The sequence below is a fragment of the Sphaeramia orbicularis genome, chromosome 18 (assembly GCF_902148855.1).
Source record: "Sphaeramia orbicularis chromosome 18, fSphaOr1.1, whole genome shotgun sequence".
NCBI classification, from domain to species: Eukaryota; Metazoa; Chordata; class Actinopteri; order Kurtiformes; family Apogonidae; genus Sphaeramia; species Sphaeramia orbicularis.
The window spans coordinates 19997614-20016712 of NC_043974.1; the positions used below are offsets into that span (position 1 = coordinate 19997614).

General features: G+C 38.7%; 1 protein-coding gene across 1 annotated transcript in view; it reads left to right on the forward strand.

Annotated features, from left to right (window-relative positions):
* LOC115438585 (mitogen-activated protein kinase kinase kinase 11) overlaps nucleotides 1-19099 on the forward strand; it is a 76761-nt gene that overhangs the window by 34388 nt on the left and 23274 nt on the right. Inside the window, exons 2-3 of the mRNA XM_030162286.1 lie at nucleotides 12639-12819; nucleotides 18359-18507. Coding sequence (XP_030018146.1) covers nucleotides 12639-12819; nucleotides 18359-18507 — 330 coding nt within the window. The remainder of the gene's footprint in view (nucleotides 1-12638; nucleotides 12820-18358; nucleotides 18508-19099) is intronic.

A 19099-nucleotide genomic window follows, 5' to 3' on the forward strand; every position in this document is an offset into this window, starting at 1 on the left:
ACTGTTAGCTGCAGCTAATAAATATGGATTTCCATAATGACTGGTGTTTAGATGGTCCAGCTGTTATAGCACACACTCACACCTGTGTTTGTGTGGAACATAGTTGAATGGTGAGTATTCATGTGTATACCCTCCTGTCAGAAGTATGATATACAAATACGTTTTCAGTAGATATTTATTATATGTACCGGTTGATTACATGTAACCTATGTGAAGAACGTAAATGCTGGAGAAGCAGGGTGGACACAAGCAGAACCCATGTGCAGGGCTTCGTCTATATCAGAGGTGTCAAACTCATTTTAGTTCAGGGGCCACATTCACCCCAATATGATCTCAGATGGGCTGAACCAGTAAAATAATACCAGTGAAAAATGTTAAATTACATTATGATAATATTTACATCTACAACGCTTCCTTAAAAATTTGAATAATATGAACAACTTGAAATGTCTTAAGAAAAACAAGTGCAGTTTTAACAATATTCTGCCTCAGTTTATCATTTACATATGTGCATTACAACTTACATTACAATTACAAATACACAAAACATTTATTAACAGGTATAATATTGATAAAATTGTGTTTATTATTCTCAAGACATTCCACGTTGTTCATATTTGTTACGGTTATTCACATTTTTTGTAGAAGGGTAGTTTGTTACTGTAAACATTTTCATGTAATTTTACTTTTTTACAGTAAAACAAAGATAAAATCTGCAGTTGTCATTATTTATAGGTTATTATGATAGTATTTTTCTGGTCTGACCCAGCTGAGATCTAATTGGTCTGTATGTGTCTGTATGGAACCTGAATTAAAATGATTTTTACACTATTGATTGTTAGTATCTTCAGTGTAATTTTTGCATTTCATAAGTTCATCCCAGGGGCCGGATTGGACCCTTTGGCGGGCCGAATTTGGCCCCCGGGCAGCATGTTTGACACCTGTGCTCTATATGCATTCAGCAGCGGTGAATTGTCAACGCCACTACAAAAAAACCCAAAACATGACAGCAGAGAGTATAACAGAGGCACAGAAGCTGGGTCGGACATTCAAAGTATGTCAAGTTTCACTTTCTTTTTCAGTTTGTTGCAGCTTTGTGGCACAAAAGAGTCCACAGGTTCCTTTATAGCAGAAAGGGTTTTATTTTTAAACTCAAGTTTGCAAAATCAAGTGAACCTGCTCCTCTTCTCCTCTCCGTGTTACTATGAGGTCACGTTCACAGCAACTCAGGAAATACTGTGTGGCGTTGAAGAACACTCAGTAAATTACGGTGTTTGCCATAAACAAACATTGAACACTCAAAGATACAAAGATACATAACATTTGGGGGGCCTGTTAATGCACAAATGACTGAACAATATTTTGTAGAAATGTCCCACAGGTAGTTACAGAGCCCATCCCCCCCAAACCCCCCCCCCCCCCCCACACACACACACACTGGTCACCTTCACTGTACTGAAAACGTAGGGTTGCACGATTTTGGCCAAAAATAAAATCCAGATTTTTTCCTCTAAAAACTCAATTTTCGATTTTGATTTTTGGGTAAAACTACAAAAGACAACAGAAGTCAGCATGTCTTTTCGTGAGCAGCCCACAATGCAAGGCACTGCTCTCTACCTCAAATCTGTGATGGTGTCACGTGACGGGCCCACAGAAGTGATACCAATGTAAGTCAGTGACAGGCATCAGTCATGTGTGCGTGGACCATGTAATATGAGTGATCCCCATGTCGTTATATTTAAACTGGGGGATCCATGCATGGAAGAGACCTACCCAGGACACACTGAAAGGATTGGGAGCACCTCAAAAATATATCGAACCAAAGACCCCTGTACTGAAAACGTACCGAACCGAAATTTTTCTATACTGTTATACTCGTAGTTTTCAGGTATGCGCATTTTACTTCAGTATTTATTTTTCACTTAAACCTCTTACATTTTAATACAACGATGCTATAATTTCATAACTGCCTTGTCCATTCAACCTTAATGCATTTGCAAGTATTATGCATCAATTTTAATTTGCGTCATTTACTGCCTTTGTAACATCGCGACCGATTTCAACCTAAATGGATGGAACGCCAACACAGGGGATCCCGATGGTGTATTACGACAAAGATGAACAAAAACAGGAAGGAAACAGACAAGAAAAGGAGTCTGGAACACGGAGAGAAGGCATGGCATTGTGTTGAGTTTTGACACCGAAAACTCAATGGTACATTAGAGTAAAGTTGGTGCTTTTTGAGTGTGTTGTTTTTTATGATAACAGTCTTTGTATTCATGTGACTTGAGGTTTTTGGAGCTCATGGAAATATCCTTCAGAGACCTAATGTGTACTTTTTTGCTCTGCCAGTTGGTATTTTCATGCAAATATCTGTATTTATGTCTAAATCTTGGTCAATAAAATGAGTGGGACATTTTTGTAAGTAGTGTAAATAACATAATGCATACTTGGAGCCCTTATTCTTTTCCCCTAATCCCAAAAGACCCCCAGGAGTGGTTTTGTATTATCTAAAAATCTGTTTATTATAGCTTACTGTATGTGTGAAATACATTTTTCATTGTTTTTGTTCTTTTTTTTTTTTTTTTTTTTTTGGTTTGGGTAGCTTCTTTCTACATTCATATAGCACCACTACAGCATGAATATTCTGAAAACCCCAGGTTGTCCTGAATAAAAGGTCACTTACTTGATTTTGCTTTACAGTCAGAGGTTTTATAAGTGTTAATACACAAGAGGACAAGAAATGTAAAGAAAATGCCTCAGTCTGGGTTTAGGGTTAAATCAAGAATGTGCGCCACCTCTGTAAGGAGATTTCTAAACTTTATCAGTTGCATGAATTTGAAGACATGCAGTGCAGGGAGTGTGTGTATTGTATTGTGATGGCTTTGCCAGTAGGTGAATGACTGCTTTGTGTGTATCAGTGTGTGCAGCACTATCTAAAATTCCACTTTTAGCTGCTCGCTGTCTCACTCAATCATATGATAACAATCAACATTCAGCACCTTTCTGTCTCTTAATCCATGTCATTCTCTACGTCTTTTTTACACCACAACACCTACTCTTCCCACCCGTCTGTCTCCGTCCTTGTCTGCAGCCACGTGACCCCTCTTAACCTCAGTTTCCTAAAATAGCGCTCTGCTTATAGTGCACAATAAGCGGGAACGGTGAATCTGCTCCCGCACTTTTTTTTTTTTTTTTTTGAGGAAGGGCCCGCCACTGGAGGCTAATTGAACCACCACCTTCGTCACTTCCTGGAGGCAGAGGTCGATGCTCAGTGAACAAGCACCAGTGTGGAAATAGGGGTGATTGACCGGGGCTTGTTTTTACCAGACGCTGACCGGCAGGCGGACAAAAGAAGTAGAGCAAGGGATCAGGGCCTGTTGCAGTAAATACCACCCTCCACTACACCTCCTTACAGCGCAGGCACCGTATCCCTAAGGGCCCGTGGAATTGACAGAAACAATGAGTCAGCCGTAGAATGGACAGAAATTGATTTTCTGCAGAAAGGTTAAATGAGTGGGCTTTTTTTTTTGCCTCACCGTGGAGGTTGTTTTTGTTTTGGCCAGTGGCTACTTTTGCAATTTTATTGTTTCTGCCTTATTCTTGAGGCACAAGTCGATGAGAAAATTTGTGATGGACATACCTTAGTGCAAATTTTTCCCTATTGAAATAACCATCAGGCTACTGAGTAAAGACCGGACGTCAACAATGTAAAGTTTAATATATAAAGTTATAAACTACATTGCCCCGGAAGGTGTCTTTATGTGTGGTTTCATCAGAATGGTTGGCAGAAATTGCAAGTACATTATGGAAGAACTGAGTATCCTATTCACACACACTCACACACACACACACACACACACGGTGCAGACAACACAACCTCTTGTGATGCATTCCTTTGTGACGTCAAACTCGCTGCCTCTGGGCTACAAGGCACAGCACAGGATGTCTGAGAGAGAGAGAGACAAAGACAACGGGGAGAGAAAAAGGGAAAATAAACATAAATTCATAACTGTGTATATATGTGCGGTTATAGAAAAGACAGACTGGGCACAGGAGATTTTCAAAAGAAGGACCGAGAGGAAAAAAAAAAAAAAGGAAAAGAGCGCAGAGCCTAGAAAGTCAGAAAGTGACTCCAAATAGCAGTCTGACTTCCCTATAATAAGTCAAATTCTTTGCTGCTTCTCCTCCCTGTATTTGACGGCCAGCCTTGCCCTGAGCGATGCCCAGCCTGCCAACGACAGGGAAAAGAGGCATGGCAGTGGATCATACCGAGACATGTGATACACCATCACAACGCAGCAACCCACATCCTCAGCCTTATATTCTTATGTTCTGTTTTCATACAAACTTCCCCCATGAGCTTTCATGCACTCACCGGTTGCAAAACAATGGGTGATTACGAAAATATGCTGATTTATAGCTTCTTCGACCGGGTGAATACCTAAGAGCAGGGTGTAAAATGAACTTTTTACCTCATCTGCCATTGGCTAGTGACCTCCAAAAATTGACCGGCCAAAAATGTTTTTCACTGGCCAAATAAAAAAAAAAAAAAATCATACCTTGTTTGACTTAAAATAATTACCATCCATTTTCATTATAAAAATCCAACTTAAGCATCACTTAAAGAATACAGTTATATACAGACTAAATTAGATTATTGCTATTTTATTAGGTTATATTTAATTTCAAGGTGACCGCTGCATCATCATGTTATAAAAATATTGTACAGTGAATAAATCGTAAAACTGGGCGGGGTTTCTTTGTAAGTACCACGACCCCCCCCCCCCCCCCCCCCATTTCACTCTGGATGCACGATGTATGCACAAGCGCAGGTGTCCCCATCCACCCATGTTTTTGCAGGTTACCTGTTGGACTCTGGCTCAGGTAATCACCACATCATCAGTCAGACATGTGAATCTGTGTCAGCAACCTGCTTAGAACGATCTGGCAGAAATGGTCGAATGAATGAAAACAAAAACTCACATACATTTCAACATTTTCAATCGGCCACTGGCAGGTGCGTGTTTTTGTTTAACATGCCAAACTAGTTTTTTACCCGCCATTGGCGCTTGGCAGGTGTTAGTTTTATGCCCTGCCTCAGAGAAACCATACTTGCATCAGTCATTTGTATCTAACTGATCCATGTCTCTACCTCAGTCAGATTTTATCAGTGTGATCCTGGTCTCATTTCATGTCATCTATAGTTGGTGATCATGTCTTACACCATGGGTGTCAAACATATGGCCCATGGGCCGTAAACGGCCAGCTGAAGGGTCCAATGCAGCTGCTGGGATGAATTTGTGAAATGCTAAATTTACTTATTTAGTTTCTATTTAGTTCAGGTTCCACATTCAGCCCAAATCAATGTCAAGTGGTTCGGACCAGTAAAATACTATCATAGTTTGTGTAAATAATGACAACTGTAAATTCTTCTCTTTGTTTTAGCATGAAAAAGCAAAATTACATGAAAATGTTTACATTGTCAAACAGTCTTTTCACAAAAAAATATGAATAACCTGAAATGTATTAAGAGGAGTGTAATACTAATGTGCTTTTGTAGATCCACTGTGATCTGTAAGTTGTAATGCATCTGTGTAAATGATAAACTGAGGCAGAATATTGTTAAAATTGGACTTATTTTTCTCAATCAATTTCAGTTTTTCATGGTTGTTTTCATGTTTTCATCATGTAATTTTACTTTTTTTCACATTAAAACCAAGAGTTTTTTTTTTCTTTTTAGCATATTTACTATCATAAACAACTGTAAATTTCCATAACAAAACTTTGAGATTTGCAGAAATAAACTTTCAACTATTTTACATCTGCTCAAACATGCTTCTTGGTCTTGAACATTCAGTATCCATTTTATGGGTTCATATTTTTTAGTTATTTCCAGGTGTTTTTTTAGCCTGAATGGAAGTCTCTGAAACAGTTCCTTTCTACTTGTAATAGAGTCACACTTTGCTGCCGTAAAGTGTTATATAATGTCAGAAAGCTGTAAAGTACAAAATGAGAGACATCGCCGTTGCTAAAGGGTTAAATTTATGTTTGACAGCTGTAATTGTAATTCCGTGATCAGATTCTATTAGGAGAATACTCTACACCTTGCCTCAACTGAGAAGCTTGGAAAAGTCGCTTCACTCTTTTGTAACAACATGAAAAAATGTCAAGTTCATCTGTTTTCATATCAGGTCTTTAGATTTGGACTGAGAGGAGAGAGCTGCAGAGGGAAATTCCTGCATTTTTCCTCTGGTTTTGGCTCCGGCTGCTTTAAAGGTTTTAAACTGTTTTTTTTTTTTTGTACAAAACATTTTTAGTGTTTGCCTGTTAGCTTGAAACAAAAGCAAACTCAGAACATACAACCCCCATAGAGTATAAAACACAAAACAGAGAACATAGAGCCATGATACAAAAAGGATACGCACTTTAGTAGAAAACAGAGCAGGAGAACAATGTAATCCTTTAATGAGGTGACTACTGGGAGAGGAAACATCTAAAAAAACAAACGCTTTTATATGTTTACTACCTTTCCAAATTTCTTCACAGATCATATGTTATTATATTTCTTCTGTCTACTCTCATGTGCCAACATATAAATTCCATTTTTCCTGCTCTGGACTTGTTCTTAAAGATGAGGTATGAGATCTTAGAAAAACGGTTCGAGCAAGCCATATTTTGAAAATACTCAATTCAAAAGTCCAAACCCCTTTCTTCAGACGTCCCCCCAAAGCCACGCCTCCATGGTACTTGCACACACAATACTTGTTCTTGAAGGTTCACGAGTTGTTCTCTGGTGGCCCCGGCTCCGGCCCTGATCCATGCATACCTCATTCAGTCTCCTCCAACACTCCCACTCGTACAGAACAGCCCCAGTTCATACCTATCTGTCTAACGTTACATTTTCGAGTAATTTATGTTAGTGACAAAACAGTTTGCTGGTGAACTTTCCATCCTAATATAGCTAATGTAGCCAAACTCCGGCTCTGGCTTCGTTTCCTGTACAAGTGCTCCAAACCTCTGAGAACGCACAATTCATGCACGACCAGAGGGTACGCACAGAGGGGGGAGGGGGGAGGGGGGAGGGACAAATGGCAGTTAAGTTTGATAGACGTATCACCGTTCAATCATTTCGATTGGGCGCTCAAAATGACTGGATGGTGTTTTTTCAGTCCTGTCCGTTCCACAGGTGACTAATTTTTTTTTTTTTTTTTTGTGTTAGAGCATTTAATAATTGGTTGTAATTGGGATATGAAGGGGATTTTAAGCAATATAGTAAAAAATGTTCCAGGAAAACATCTCGCACCCCACTTTTAACTCTGTAGTACAAAGTGAAAATGTGAAGAGTGTTGCTCCACAGTTCCAGTCCCATTCACTGCTTACATGAAAGTTTACCAATAGTGGATTGAAAAATAAGTCTTGGAAATTACATCTTTTTGTCCTCATTATGTTTTATGTATTTGAGAGATGAAAAAGACTGTGTTGGCTTTAGTTCCGAGCTTTTGTCTTTATAGTAGTTTCTTTAATCCCAGTCTCATAAATAAAGAAGTTGTGGTATCAGATCCACTTTTATAATTGATAGATTTAATCGGTTTTATTTTGCATCCAGACTGCAGCTGGTTTCAGTTCTTTCCTACTCTCTGCTGTTTTCTCAGCACTTTGTGATACGCCGTGCGCCTGCTGTCAAAGAAGCTGCGTGGCTTTTTCTTTTCAGAAGGCAATTAAAAAAATATCAGACTCTTCAGTATTTGTTTTGTGCTGCCACCATGCAGCATTTTATCTCAATTCCTTCAGCAAAACAGAGCTAAAGCTTGGAAAATGCCAGGAGGACCACACACACGCCCTTATGGCTAAATCATAACTTGGATCAAATTCATCAACAAAACAGGAAACGCAAGTAGTCGTGTGACAGCAGCAAACGTCTGACTGTGATTTGCAACCCACTGCACATCTATTTTGATATTTCATTAAAAATCTCGCCAAAGTCGGTTATGTATGCAGCTCAGCCATCGTATGGTGGTAGTCTGCAGGTATGAGATAAGATGGAGTTAAAGATCAAAGGTATATGCTGTGATTCTTTAATTCCTTATCTGTCTAAATTACACTCATTTTACCCACACTGTTTGTCTTTCTCCAGTGGGCTTCTGAAAATGTATAAGTTCTGCTGGTACTCAACATTGTACATTTGTTATGTCTTTTCTATTTGACAAGGCAATGAGATAAAAAGATGCTGCACACGTTACAGACCAGCTGAGATTTAAGTACATTGCTGCTTTTTGCTTTTTCAAAAACCATATGAAAATACACTTTTTTTTTTTTTTTACACATTTTGCTATTATTGCCGTAACCATAGTGTTTCTGATGTAATGCAGTTGTAAAAATGTAGACTAAACTTAAAATGAATTTAAAAATAGTACGTAGTAGTAATAGTAAAAGACGACTACTTTTTAATCTTGTGACACTGAAGGTATTCGTCCGTATTCTTCATTGTAAAGAAAGGCTTCATATACCAGTTGATTTTTGCTGCACAACAAACAACTAATAGCACTGTTTTCTTTAGTTCTGTAATTGTACTGAAACTATGATTTATTTTCCTCATATTCTGTGCAAACTAATCTTGAGGAGATTCTTCAACTGTCACCGCTTTGAGGAAAGATATAAGGGTATCTTTTGGCTCCAGACAGTTTAGTTTTTCTATTTTTGTCGTAAAATGGCTCTTTAGATTGCAAAGGTTGTCGACCCATGCTCTATACCAGCGGTTCCCAACCTTTTTTGGCTGTTGACCCCATTTTAACATCACACATTTCTCCCAGACATTCAAAACAGAGACTTTTTTTTTCATAAAATTAATTTGTTTTTGATCATGTAATAGTTTGATATACTTTGTTTCAAATAGGTTAATTTTAGATGACATTTAGTCTATATAATGTATATTATTATGGACGGAGGCAGAAAAGCCAGGTGTAGATTACTGCACAAAGTGAGAATTTTATTTTCCTTGGTCAGAATATGGACAGTCAGTCCAGCTTGGATTTACAAGGCGGACAATGAATACTGAACAAACAAGAATTCAAACTATGAATTATGAAAGAGCTGCAGCATCTGAAACCGACCACAATGAACATTTGAAAGATAAACAGTACCACAGTGCTTCAGTTTCAGCTTCAGAGTTTGTCTTTTATGGATTGTGATTGTCTTCGTCAACTCAACATATATTTTTACTGGTAAGGTTTTTTTTTTTTTTTTATCAATTACTAGAAATTTCAGGCGACCCCCATTTGAATTCTTGGCGACCCCACGTGGGGTCCCGACCCAAGGTTGAAAAACACTGCTCTACACTAACTGGTTGCACTGGTTGCACTGGTGCAGCTTTTTCGTAGGGGCACCAGCACAAAAGTTAGGTGCACCCAAATTTTCCACCGCATCGCATTTAACACCGCAGTTCACTTTTTTATTACCTCCACCAAGGGGGTTATGTTTTTGCCGGTGTTGGTTTGTCTGTCTGTCTGTCCGTCCATGTGCAAGATAACTCAAAAAGTTATGGATGGATTTAGCTAAAAATTTCAGGAAGTGTTGATACTGGCACAAGGAGCAAATTATTAAATTTTGGTGGTGATCGGGGGGGCACTGATCTGCCTTGGTGGAGGTCTGCGCTCTCCGAGTGCTTCTAGTTATTTATTTATTTATTTATTTATTTATTATCGCTGTCCATATAGCCAATATTGACTTGTAAATGATTAACTAACAATCTGGTCAACAAAGTTCTTTATTTGAAGCACAATTCTACAAGAATGGTAGCTTACTGAAGAAGTGTTGGTGCTTAAAGTGCTTCACTGAGCTGACATTTAAAATGAAAACATCTGAAGATAAAAGAAATAAAAAGAATATCTAAATTAAAAGTGCACCGTATTTTGAGAGGACACTCAGATCCACCTCGAGGTACTTGATCACACGCTAAGTACTCCTGTGCGAAGCGCCTATAACCCCGGAGAGAATATTTCAGTGAAACAGGCGGTTTGAAATTATTTTATTATTCCAGCTGTAGAAGTGTCATCAAAGCTGCTGTGAGTGTGTACTTGTGTCCTTTTTTTCAGGACTACTTCTACTTTCAAGATCTGGCAAGATCAGGTTTTGCTTTACAGTGTGTTTTCGGTGTCATAACAGAGTGGAATAACAGACAAAAACAAAAAAAACTGAATAGAATTTTTATAGGTTTTTACTTAATAAGGCAACTTATCATTTATACATGTGCATTATAAATCGGATCTACAAAGGCACAAAATATTTAGTAACAGGCAGAATATTGTTAAAGTTGCACTTAATATTATATATTTTCTTTAGATATTTCAGGTTTTTCTTATTTATTCAGGTTATTTATTTTTAATTGTTAAAGGAAAGTTTGTGTCATTATTTTTGTAATTTCATGTTATTTTTTTGCATTATTTATTGGCATAATATATTAAAAAGTCTTTTCTTCCAGTGGGATTTGGAACTTTTCTGATTGCATGAACAGCGACAGTGATTGTGCTTACACCTATACATACACATTTCAGAGTTTTTCCTGTGAAAAACAATGAAAACTGGACATGTTTGGTAATATTTAAAAAACCACACGGACGCTCCACACAGGACATCAAATGGGACATGTCCAGGCAAAAGAGGACGCTTGGTCACCCTATTATATTATGTATCTTAGCCAGGGAAACTGGTCAAGCCGCTCTCTTCAAAATATATACACTTTCCCCTTTTTAATTTCAGTGGGCTCTGGCTCGGAGTCGATCGTATGTGGCTCATTATCTGATGCTGTCTCTGGACCAGGGCTTGACATAACCTGGGAGATTGATGGCTCCCTGTCAGAGCATTGCAAAAAAAAAAGTTGAAAAAATTGTCAGTCGTTCTTTTCATCTTCTCTCATCTTTTGCGGCTACATCCACTCTGTTAATCTGACAGGCCTAGGCTACTCACCTCTTTCTGTCTGACTGCAGCACACGCATTTTCAATTGCACACACCTACAGGAATATCTGGACCATGGCTAATCAGAGGGGGGGGGTCCTGCCCTTCACTGTCACTGATTGGTTTAGACCACGATATGGGCCTAATGTGTGTCTGTTGTTTAATCACAGGGAGACTTTCAGAGTCGCAGAGACTTTTTTTTTCTTCCCTTGAACGGCTGGTCGCACCTGTGTGACCGTAGATTTTTTTTTTGTGTTTGTATTTATTTGTATTTATTTATTTAGTTACAGGACAGTGTGTTGGCATTAGTTACAAAGAACAAGATGCATGCACCAGATTTAGCAGAGAAGCTAATTTCCATCTGTTGTCCTGGACAAACGACTAATATAATAAACATCCCTTAGTTTACAAAATCATAATATAGTGGAAGAAAACTGTTAAACATGACAGATATAGGAAAGTCTGCACAAATTGTACAGCTTCATCCAAATACATACAATACATGCAATACATTCTAAAAATACACTAACTTTCCAAGAGCAAGAATAAGATGTAAAAGAACGAGAAGGAGAGAAGAACGTGCAACCAAATTTGTCGCACTCTAGAGTCCTGTGAGGGATTGAATTATTGACAGTTTTGCTTTTTTGTCCACCAACTGAAGACAGAACATAAGTCAGTTATTGGAGCCATAGTTTGCTTTACCACAGCTATGAATGATACGAGCGCAACATCAATAAATAGCACAATAATAGACCTTTCCAATGAGTTATTGTGCTTTATTTATTAATAAAAATTCCTGTTGTGGAGAATTTAAATGTAATTTGTGGTTACAGGAACTTTACTAAAACTATATATAATATTTGACTGGAGAAACACATTCACAATTAATGGATTATAAGGTTGCATTTGGATTTTTGTTGAGCAAGAAAAGCGTCAAGAGGAATAATCCTCAGTTTTGGGATTTGGGTTTTTTCTTCACAATTTTCAGAAAGCAACACCTCAGTTTAATCGAATTAATTCAAGATATCACCCAGCTCTAGCCCTAATCCGCATCACTCCACTTTTTTTTCCCCCTCAGCTCTCATGGTACTGCCCTTCCCACCATATTTAGACAGATTTAGTTGTTTCTTCACTGTAAAATCCTTGCAGTTCTTTTATTGTGAAGCAGTAGCAACAGGAAGTACGCGGTTTGTCATAACTCAAGGCTCTGAACGTAGCTGCGGGTGAGGACAGCCTGCCTGTAAAAAAAAAAAAAAAAAGCATGTGATGGATTCGTGTATTCAGACTGATTTGTCAAATGCACGTTAAGTGTGTCACAGGATATGTGGAAATTTGTTTGAGTGTCAGTTTGGATTATAGTGGCTTAAAGACATGAGGAAGAGGAAGTGAGAAAGAAACAGTGTGTGTTGAAGACTAAAGCTCAGGCTTGTTTGGCCTTTAAGAAAGACACACAGTTTATTTTATTGTTCTTTAATCACTTAAACCACAAAACAGTCCTGCCCTTCTTTTATCATTCTTTTATCTAGACACTGTATTCACCCCACAGTGTGTGGGCTGTAAATGTTTGCTTTTTACTTTGTATTAGCAGTATTTATACCACCTTCTTCGCCAGGTCACAGATTTTATTCTTAATGAGACATTTACTCCATTAAATATATTTCTGTCTGTTTCTGTCTCCCTTTAGTCCTCCTGGCTCAGCCCATAGAAAATGAATGTATGGAAGGTTTGACACTGAAGATCACCGACTTCGGCCTGGCGAGAGAGTGGCACAAAACCACCAAGATGAGCACGGCTGGTACCTACGCCTGGATGGCCCCCGAAGTCATCAAGTCCTCCACTTTCTCAAAGGGCAGCGACGTCTGGAGGTAAGCACCGAATCATCTGTTTCAGGTTTTTCTCAAGTGTTTAAAGGATCCGGAAAGGAGGATTTAGTCTGGACTTTCACATTATGTAATTTTATTCAGATTAGCAAATGTAAATCCATAGCTGAACCACAATTCGGACTATACAGGGTGTATAAAAAAACCCCAAACTATACATTTTGAAAAATTACCCCCAGTTCTGCATTTGATAATTTTTTGGAATTTGCTTTTATGGACGTCGGTAGGTAGAGGATTGGTGGATATTTGTCCAAATTTACAGACCCATGTTTTCATGCATGAGTGAGCAGGGGCAAATTGCGCAATCCAAGTTAAAACTTGTTTGCACAAAGTAGCGGTGGGATTTAAAATCCAATCAAAGGTCATCGGAGGGGACAATGGGCATCCATCTTGTTTTCCACAAAATTGCCAGGTTACAGCATTAACACTTTGGCCACCATGTCAATGTCATTTGTTTACCAATGGCAGCTGTTCCTGCCTTTCAAAGTTAATTCAACTTGTTTAGGCCTGAAAATGGCACTGAGGACAGGCCAAGTCATGCATGAAAACCTGGGTCTGTAAATTTGGACGAATATCCACCAATCTCCTACCTACCGATGTCCATAAAAGAAAATTCCAAAAATATCAAACGCAGAACTGGGGGTAATTTTTCAAATGTATAGTTTTTTTTGATACACCCTAAACCAACCTAAAGAGGTTTTTTGGGTCATACTGAAACATATTTTGGTTCACAAGAAAACACCTTGTGATTAGCTTAAACATGCACACATTAGATGCACAACTGCCTATAAAATGTGATATGGTACATGTAAATAATGTTAAAAGACTGAATTAGTCCATTCCCAAAATTTCAGAACTTATATATGCAGTACAACAAAAACTAAAAAAACAAACAAACTCAGATTGAAAACATCCGAAAATTCTGCTTTGTAGTGTCATTCGGGGATGTTATTCATCATAATCTGTGTAATAATCAGAGTAACATTAACTAATGTTGGCCCAGGTTTGATTATTGTTTTGACTAACACCCACCAATCTGAGCAGCTGTGTTTCTTTTGTGTTATAATAAAATAGCACCCATGTTAGTGTAGTCAAAAAGAGAAATTGTCTGTCTCTGCTTTCCTGCAATTTCCACATTTGTGACCCTACCACAGACGGCTCTTCACAAACATGACAATTATCGCAGTTTATCTCAAGCTACCAGAGTTGTGGGAGTCGTCATTGTTCAGCTCAGTTCACAGAGATGGAAGTGCAATTGCCTGTCTCTGCTTCTCTGCAATTTCTGCAATCTAATAATGTAATAGATGTTGTTGCAGAGGTATGCAGAAAGGGTGACAAAATAAAGGAAAATCCTAAGCTGGGAGGTCTGTGCCTGGATGACAGTGCTCTTGTCAATAAGCTCAATGACTGGTTCAATGAGAGGGAAAATCATGTGAATCACACGCTGTTGGTTTTGTAGGAAGCACAGCTCATCCCAGATTAACACCTGTGGGAGATTCCCGACTGGTTTGTTACAATGTACCCCCCACCACTTTCATCAAAACACCAAATGAGTGAATATCTTCTGGAGGAATGTTATTATTCCCCCTTCAGAGCTCAGAGACATGTAGAATCAATACTAAGAAGCATTGAAGCTGTTCAGGAGGCATCAACACCTTCTAAGACACTTGAAGTCAGTTTCCCAGACATGGATTAAGTCGGGTTCAAGAAAGATCAGACAAGACCTCCACTGAGTAAAGATTTTTTTGTCTTAGACTAAGTTTTAATCGATGCCTGGAAACTGAGCTAATATGTTGTTGAATTTTCTTTTAATTTATGATAATTATAATGTGTTGTAGAAATATGTGTTGCTATGAGAAAAATCACTGACCCATCAGCTCAATAACAAACCTGGTCTCCCCTCTGCTGCAGCACAGTCGACCTGCTGCAAATTGTCGCTGGATATAAAACAATGATAGAAATGGGGGGAGAAGGTTGAAAGTGCCGCAAAGTGCTGGTGGGAGACAGAGTGATGAAGAGATGGAGGGTCAGAGTGATGGATTGCAGCAGAGCGGCCGCAGCCATGTGATGGCGTCTCTTCAAAGAGCTGCTCTGTGCTTTGTTGTGGGACATGTGTACTGCACACTGTCCCATTGTCTCCACTATAGACAGAGAAGGAGGCCACACACCAGACCTAACCACAGTCCTTTATCTGGGAATAGCTCTGTGCATGTGTGTGCGCACGTGCAGTATCTGTGTGCATCTGTGTGTATCTGTGTTTGGCCACATGTACACACAAAGAGAGGAGTCCCTTGATTATGGTTTGTGGTTTTATAATAATGACTTAAACAACTGTGTGATTTGTTGAGAGGGGATTTGTAATTACTTTTAAGTACAGTATTCAAATTTGCATTTGGAGTGAAGCAAGTCGACTTTTTAAAGGGGAAAATATAAATAATTTATTAGAGCAAAAGCATATTCACAGCTTATTCTTATGTGTGTTGATTTAATTTTAATCCTGTGGATTTGGACCATTTCATCCATTTCTAAAATGGTACTTTGGAGCCCCTTACAGAGCCTATATGAGACCAACTGCACATAGTGTGACAAAGAAGCTTGAGAACATCAGAAGGGTTTCTGCAATGGTACAAGCTCCTTAAAGAATTTTCTGGAACTGTAATATGGCGTACTGTTTTTTAACAACCTAATGGGCTCAGTGCCATTTCACCATCTCAAACACATATCCCCTCAGTTTCCATCTCACCATTCTATTGACAACAAACCCACGCAGGCGGCTCATTTTCACAGCAATCCCTGCACAATCTGAAAAAACTACAAAAAAAGAGTGAGTAGCAGGCAGGCAGGCAGGCAGGCAGGCAGTCCTGCTCTGAAAATGAAGGCTAATCTTTGTTCTGCTATTCTTTCTCATCTGTCCACGGCCGCTCCTCTCCAAAGCCGCCACGAGGAGCCGACGGCTGCTTTGGGGCGAGTCAACAAGCAGCGTTTCTGCACAGTCACAGTGTGTGGAAGTTGTAATTAAAGAACTAAATAAAAAAAGGCTGCGGCCTGTGCTCTCCACTTAGCGAGCCTCCACAGTGCGTTCAGTCAGGTCCGGGTGAGGGCTAATTGACAGTGTGGGAGATCCAAGTCCTCCGCCATGCTTCATCTTCTTAGGACACAGAGCTGCTCCCATTGTGTGGGCTCAAAACTTCTGTGTGTGTTTGTGTGTGTTTTTGTGTTTGTACAAGTTCTGCATGCATCACTTCACATTGCTTTGTAAGCACGTGTTTCATCAAGCAAAAATATTCCATTACACAAATCTGTACTGTCAGTGCTGTGATAATGAATACGTAAGGTAAAATGGACTCTTGAAAGCAAGAAGAAGAAAACAGACGCATTACCATCACTGAAAGATTCATCATGAATTATATCTATAGTCCCAGTATGGAAAAGTACTAGCTCAGAATTTAATGAGCCTTTATTTTAGAAAAAGCACCACCATAGGCAGTCTGTAAACAGATGCTGTTGTTATTTTTAATACGTCATGTAGGAATTAAACTCTAAATACATGATGAACTACATCATATTGTTTTGCTGCACTGGTCCAGTTTAGTTTAATGGCTCTCTGGCTGTTGTTGTTAATGTTTCAACATACTTCAAATGGCATAATACACATAATTTAGATTCAGCTGCAGCAGTTAATGTTTTCATATTAGCAGTAGATTGTATGACTGTGAAACGTTAAAGGAGGTGAACTGACAAATCACTTTCACCAGACTCTAGTGTAAAAAAAACTGTTGGTTTTAGCCTCTTATATCACTTATTCGATATTTCTAATCCCTTAACTCCTCTCCTATTCAGTCTCGCTTCGAGTTGCTAACAGATATTTTTGGCTTTATTTTTTTGTCAGGCCTGGGATTTTGTGGATTATTTGATACTGATTGATTGAATTCCTAAAATGTCTTTTTCTGTGGACGAGGGAAGTGCATTAAAGGAACTTCATTGGAGTAGGAAATAAGACGTTTGAGACCAGCGGAGACCAAAACGGAGCACAGAAAGTTTAGTCATAAACAGAGCTTTACGTAAATCCAAATCTGGCTGTTTGACCCTGATGACCCTCTTTTTCAACCCATTTGATGATCATTTGTCACTGTTGTATTTTCTGCTTCTTTTATGTCCTCAAAAGTGTGAATAAGGAGGAAAAAAGTGATCTGTTTAAGCACCCTGTAGTGACAATATCAAAATAAGTACACCTTTTTTTGTCATCAAAATAAGTACACCTTTTTTTGTCATCTTCATCATTTTAGCAAAAATGGTGGTAAAAACCTGGGTGAAGTACTTGGAACTTTAAGTTTATATTTTGCAGGCCTCAAAAAAGTCATAAAATAAAACAAATATTTGGAAATGTAATTTTGAGGGATGCCTATTCCTCACAGATTTACACAATTTCCAGGTTTAAGATGAAAATAAGTCCAAATTTTTCACCTTCTTACAAATATCAACTATTTTATCTATGTTTAGAGGTGATATTTTTAAAGTGTTCTTCATGGGGGAGCGTGGGGCCTCATCTTCACTTTGTCACCTTTTTACATCACAAATTTTGTCTGTAATGAAATTCACCAAAACAGAAGAACAAATCTGTCATATTTAAGCAATGACACTAGAAAAATGAAAAAAACTGAGTCGACCATAGGGTGTTTGTCAGGTTTGTGAAGGAAGTTTTGTTGTTGTCATTTGACTTCATGCATTTTTTTGTATTAATTTCTGGCTCAATCTTTAGAATAGAATAGAATCTTTATTTTGTCAGTAGTAGCTAGTCACACATGCACCACACACCGAAATTTGGCTTCTGCCTTTAACCCATCACTAGATCATCATGCATCACACACACTGTATGCTAGGAGCAGTGGGCTCGCCCTGCCAGGCACCTGGGGAGCAAATGGCGGGGGTTAAGTGCTTTTCTCAAGGGCACATCAGCCAACAACTCTCCACCAGTCCAGGGAATTGAACCGGCGACCCTTCAGTCACAAGCTGACTCTACAGCCATCTAGGCCACAGCTGCCTAGATCCTGAGAAACGCATAAGTGAGCATTTTGAGGGAATATGAAAACCTGACAATTAGAAATGTTGTACTTAAATGTGGGGAACTGTCTAAAAAGTTACGTTATTTGTCCTTTTTTTTTTTGCTATAAAAATTTACATTCCTCCCCCCTCATACTGAATGTTGTAGGAAGTGAACTACTTCAGTTAGAGTGTGTTTTGTTCTTTAGATTAGATTAGATTAGACTTTATTGATCCCACAACGAGGAAGGCAGCAACAGAATAAAGTGTGCATGCATAAAGAAGAAAACAAAAAAACAAACAATATAAAATAAGAATAATAATAGTAATAAAAACCATACAGACTATATATATATATATATATTTACAACAAAGTGGAACTGCAAAATGTCAGACGTTACAGATAATGCACTGATTATAAATTCTGTTGAGGGTTCCATCCTGTGTGTTGTTGTCTCAGACCTTTCTGCTTTCTGCCCTCCAGCTACGGTGTGCTACTGTGGGAGCTGTTAACAGGAGAGGCACCCTACAAAGGCATAGATGGACTCGCCGTCGCCTACGGAGTCGCTGTCAACAAACTCACGCTGCCCATCCCTTCCACATGCCCCGAACCCTTCGCTCAGCTCATGTCAGGTGAGACAGATGTCCGCATGTGTAAAAATACAATTTAGTGCACTCCTAACCGTGCTGAGGTAGTGACTTTCATGTGTACTCTAGCGTGAGATCAAATTTGTGTCCACGGCACGCTCTTTTTTTTTTTTCCCATTTCCCCAAAGCTGGTTTGAAATTGAGAAAAACAAATTCCTGTATGCTGTTAACACCACGGCCGTAGAGAGGAAGTGTTTTGTACTGGAGGTACCTTGTGCAATATGTTTGTAGCCATTTTTGTTCTTTCTTTCTGTCTTTGTTTGGTTTCAAGTTTACACTTTTACCCCCAAATTTTCTGCTCAGCCTTTTCTCCTGTGATGTTTGCTTGTCTTTTTTACGGTCGTATTAATTAAAAGAGAAAGAGATCAGTACACAAAACCACCGATAGCCACCTCGGAGGATTAATTAATTATCGGATTGGTTTTTGATCTGCTTGTAATGCTCAAAGTATGGTAGCAAATTATGCAAAAACCCCCACAGCAAGTTAATTAAGCCTAACACTTTGAATAAGTGATCAGCTTGACTCTAGATTGTGCTCACACAAGTGCCTAAAATATGTGTAAATAAAAATTAGATG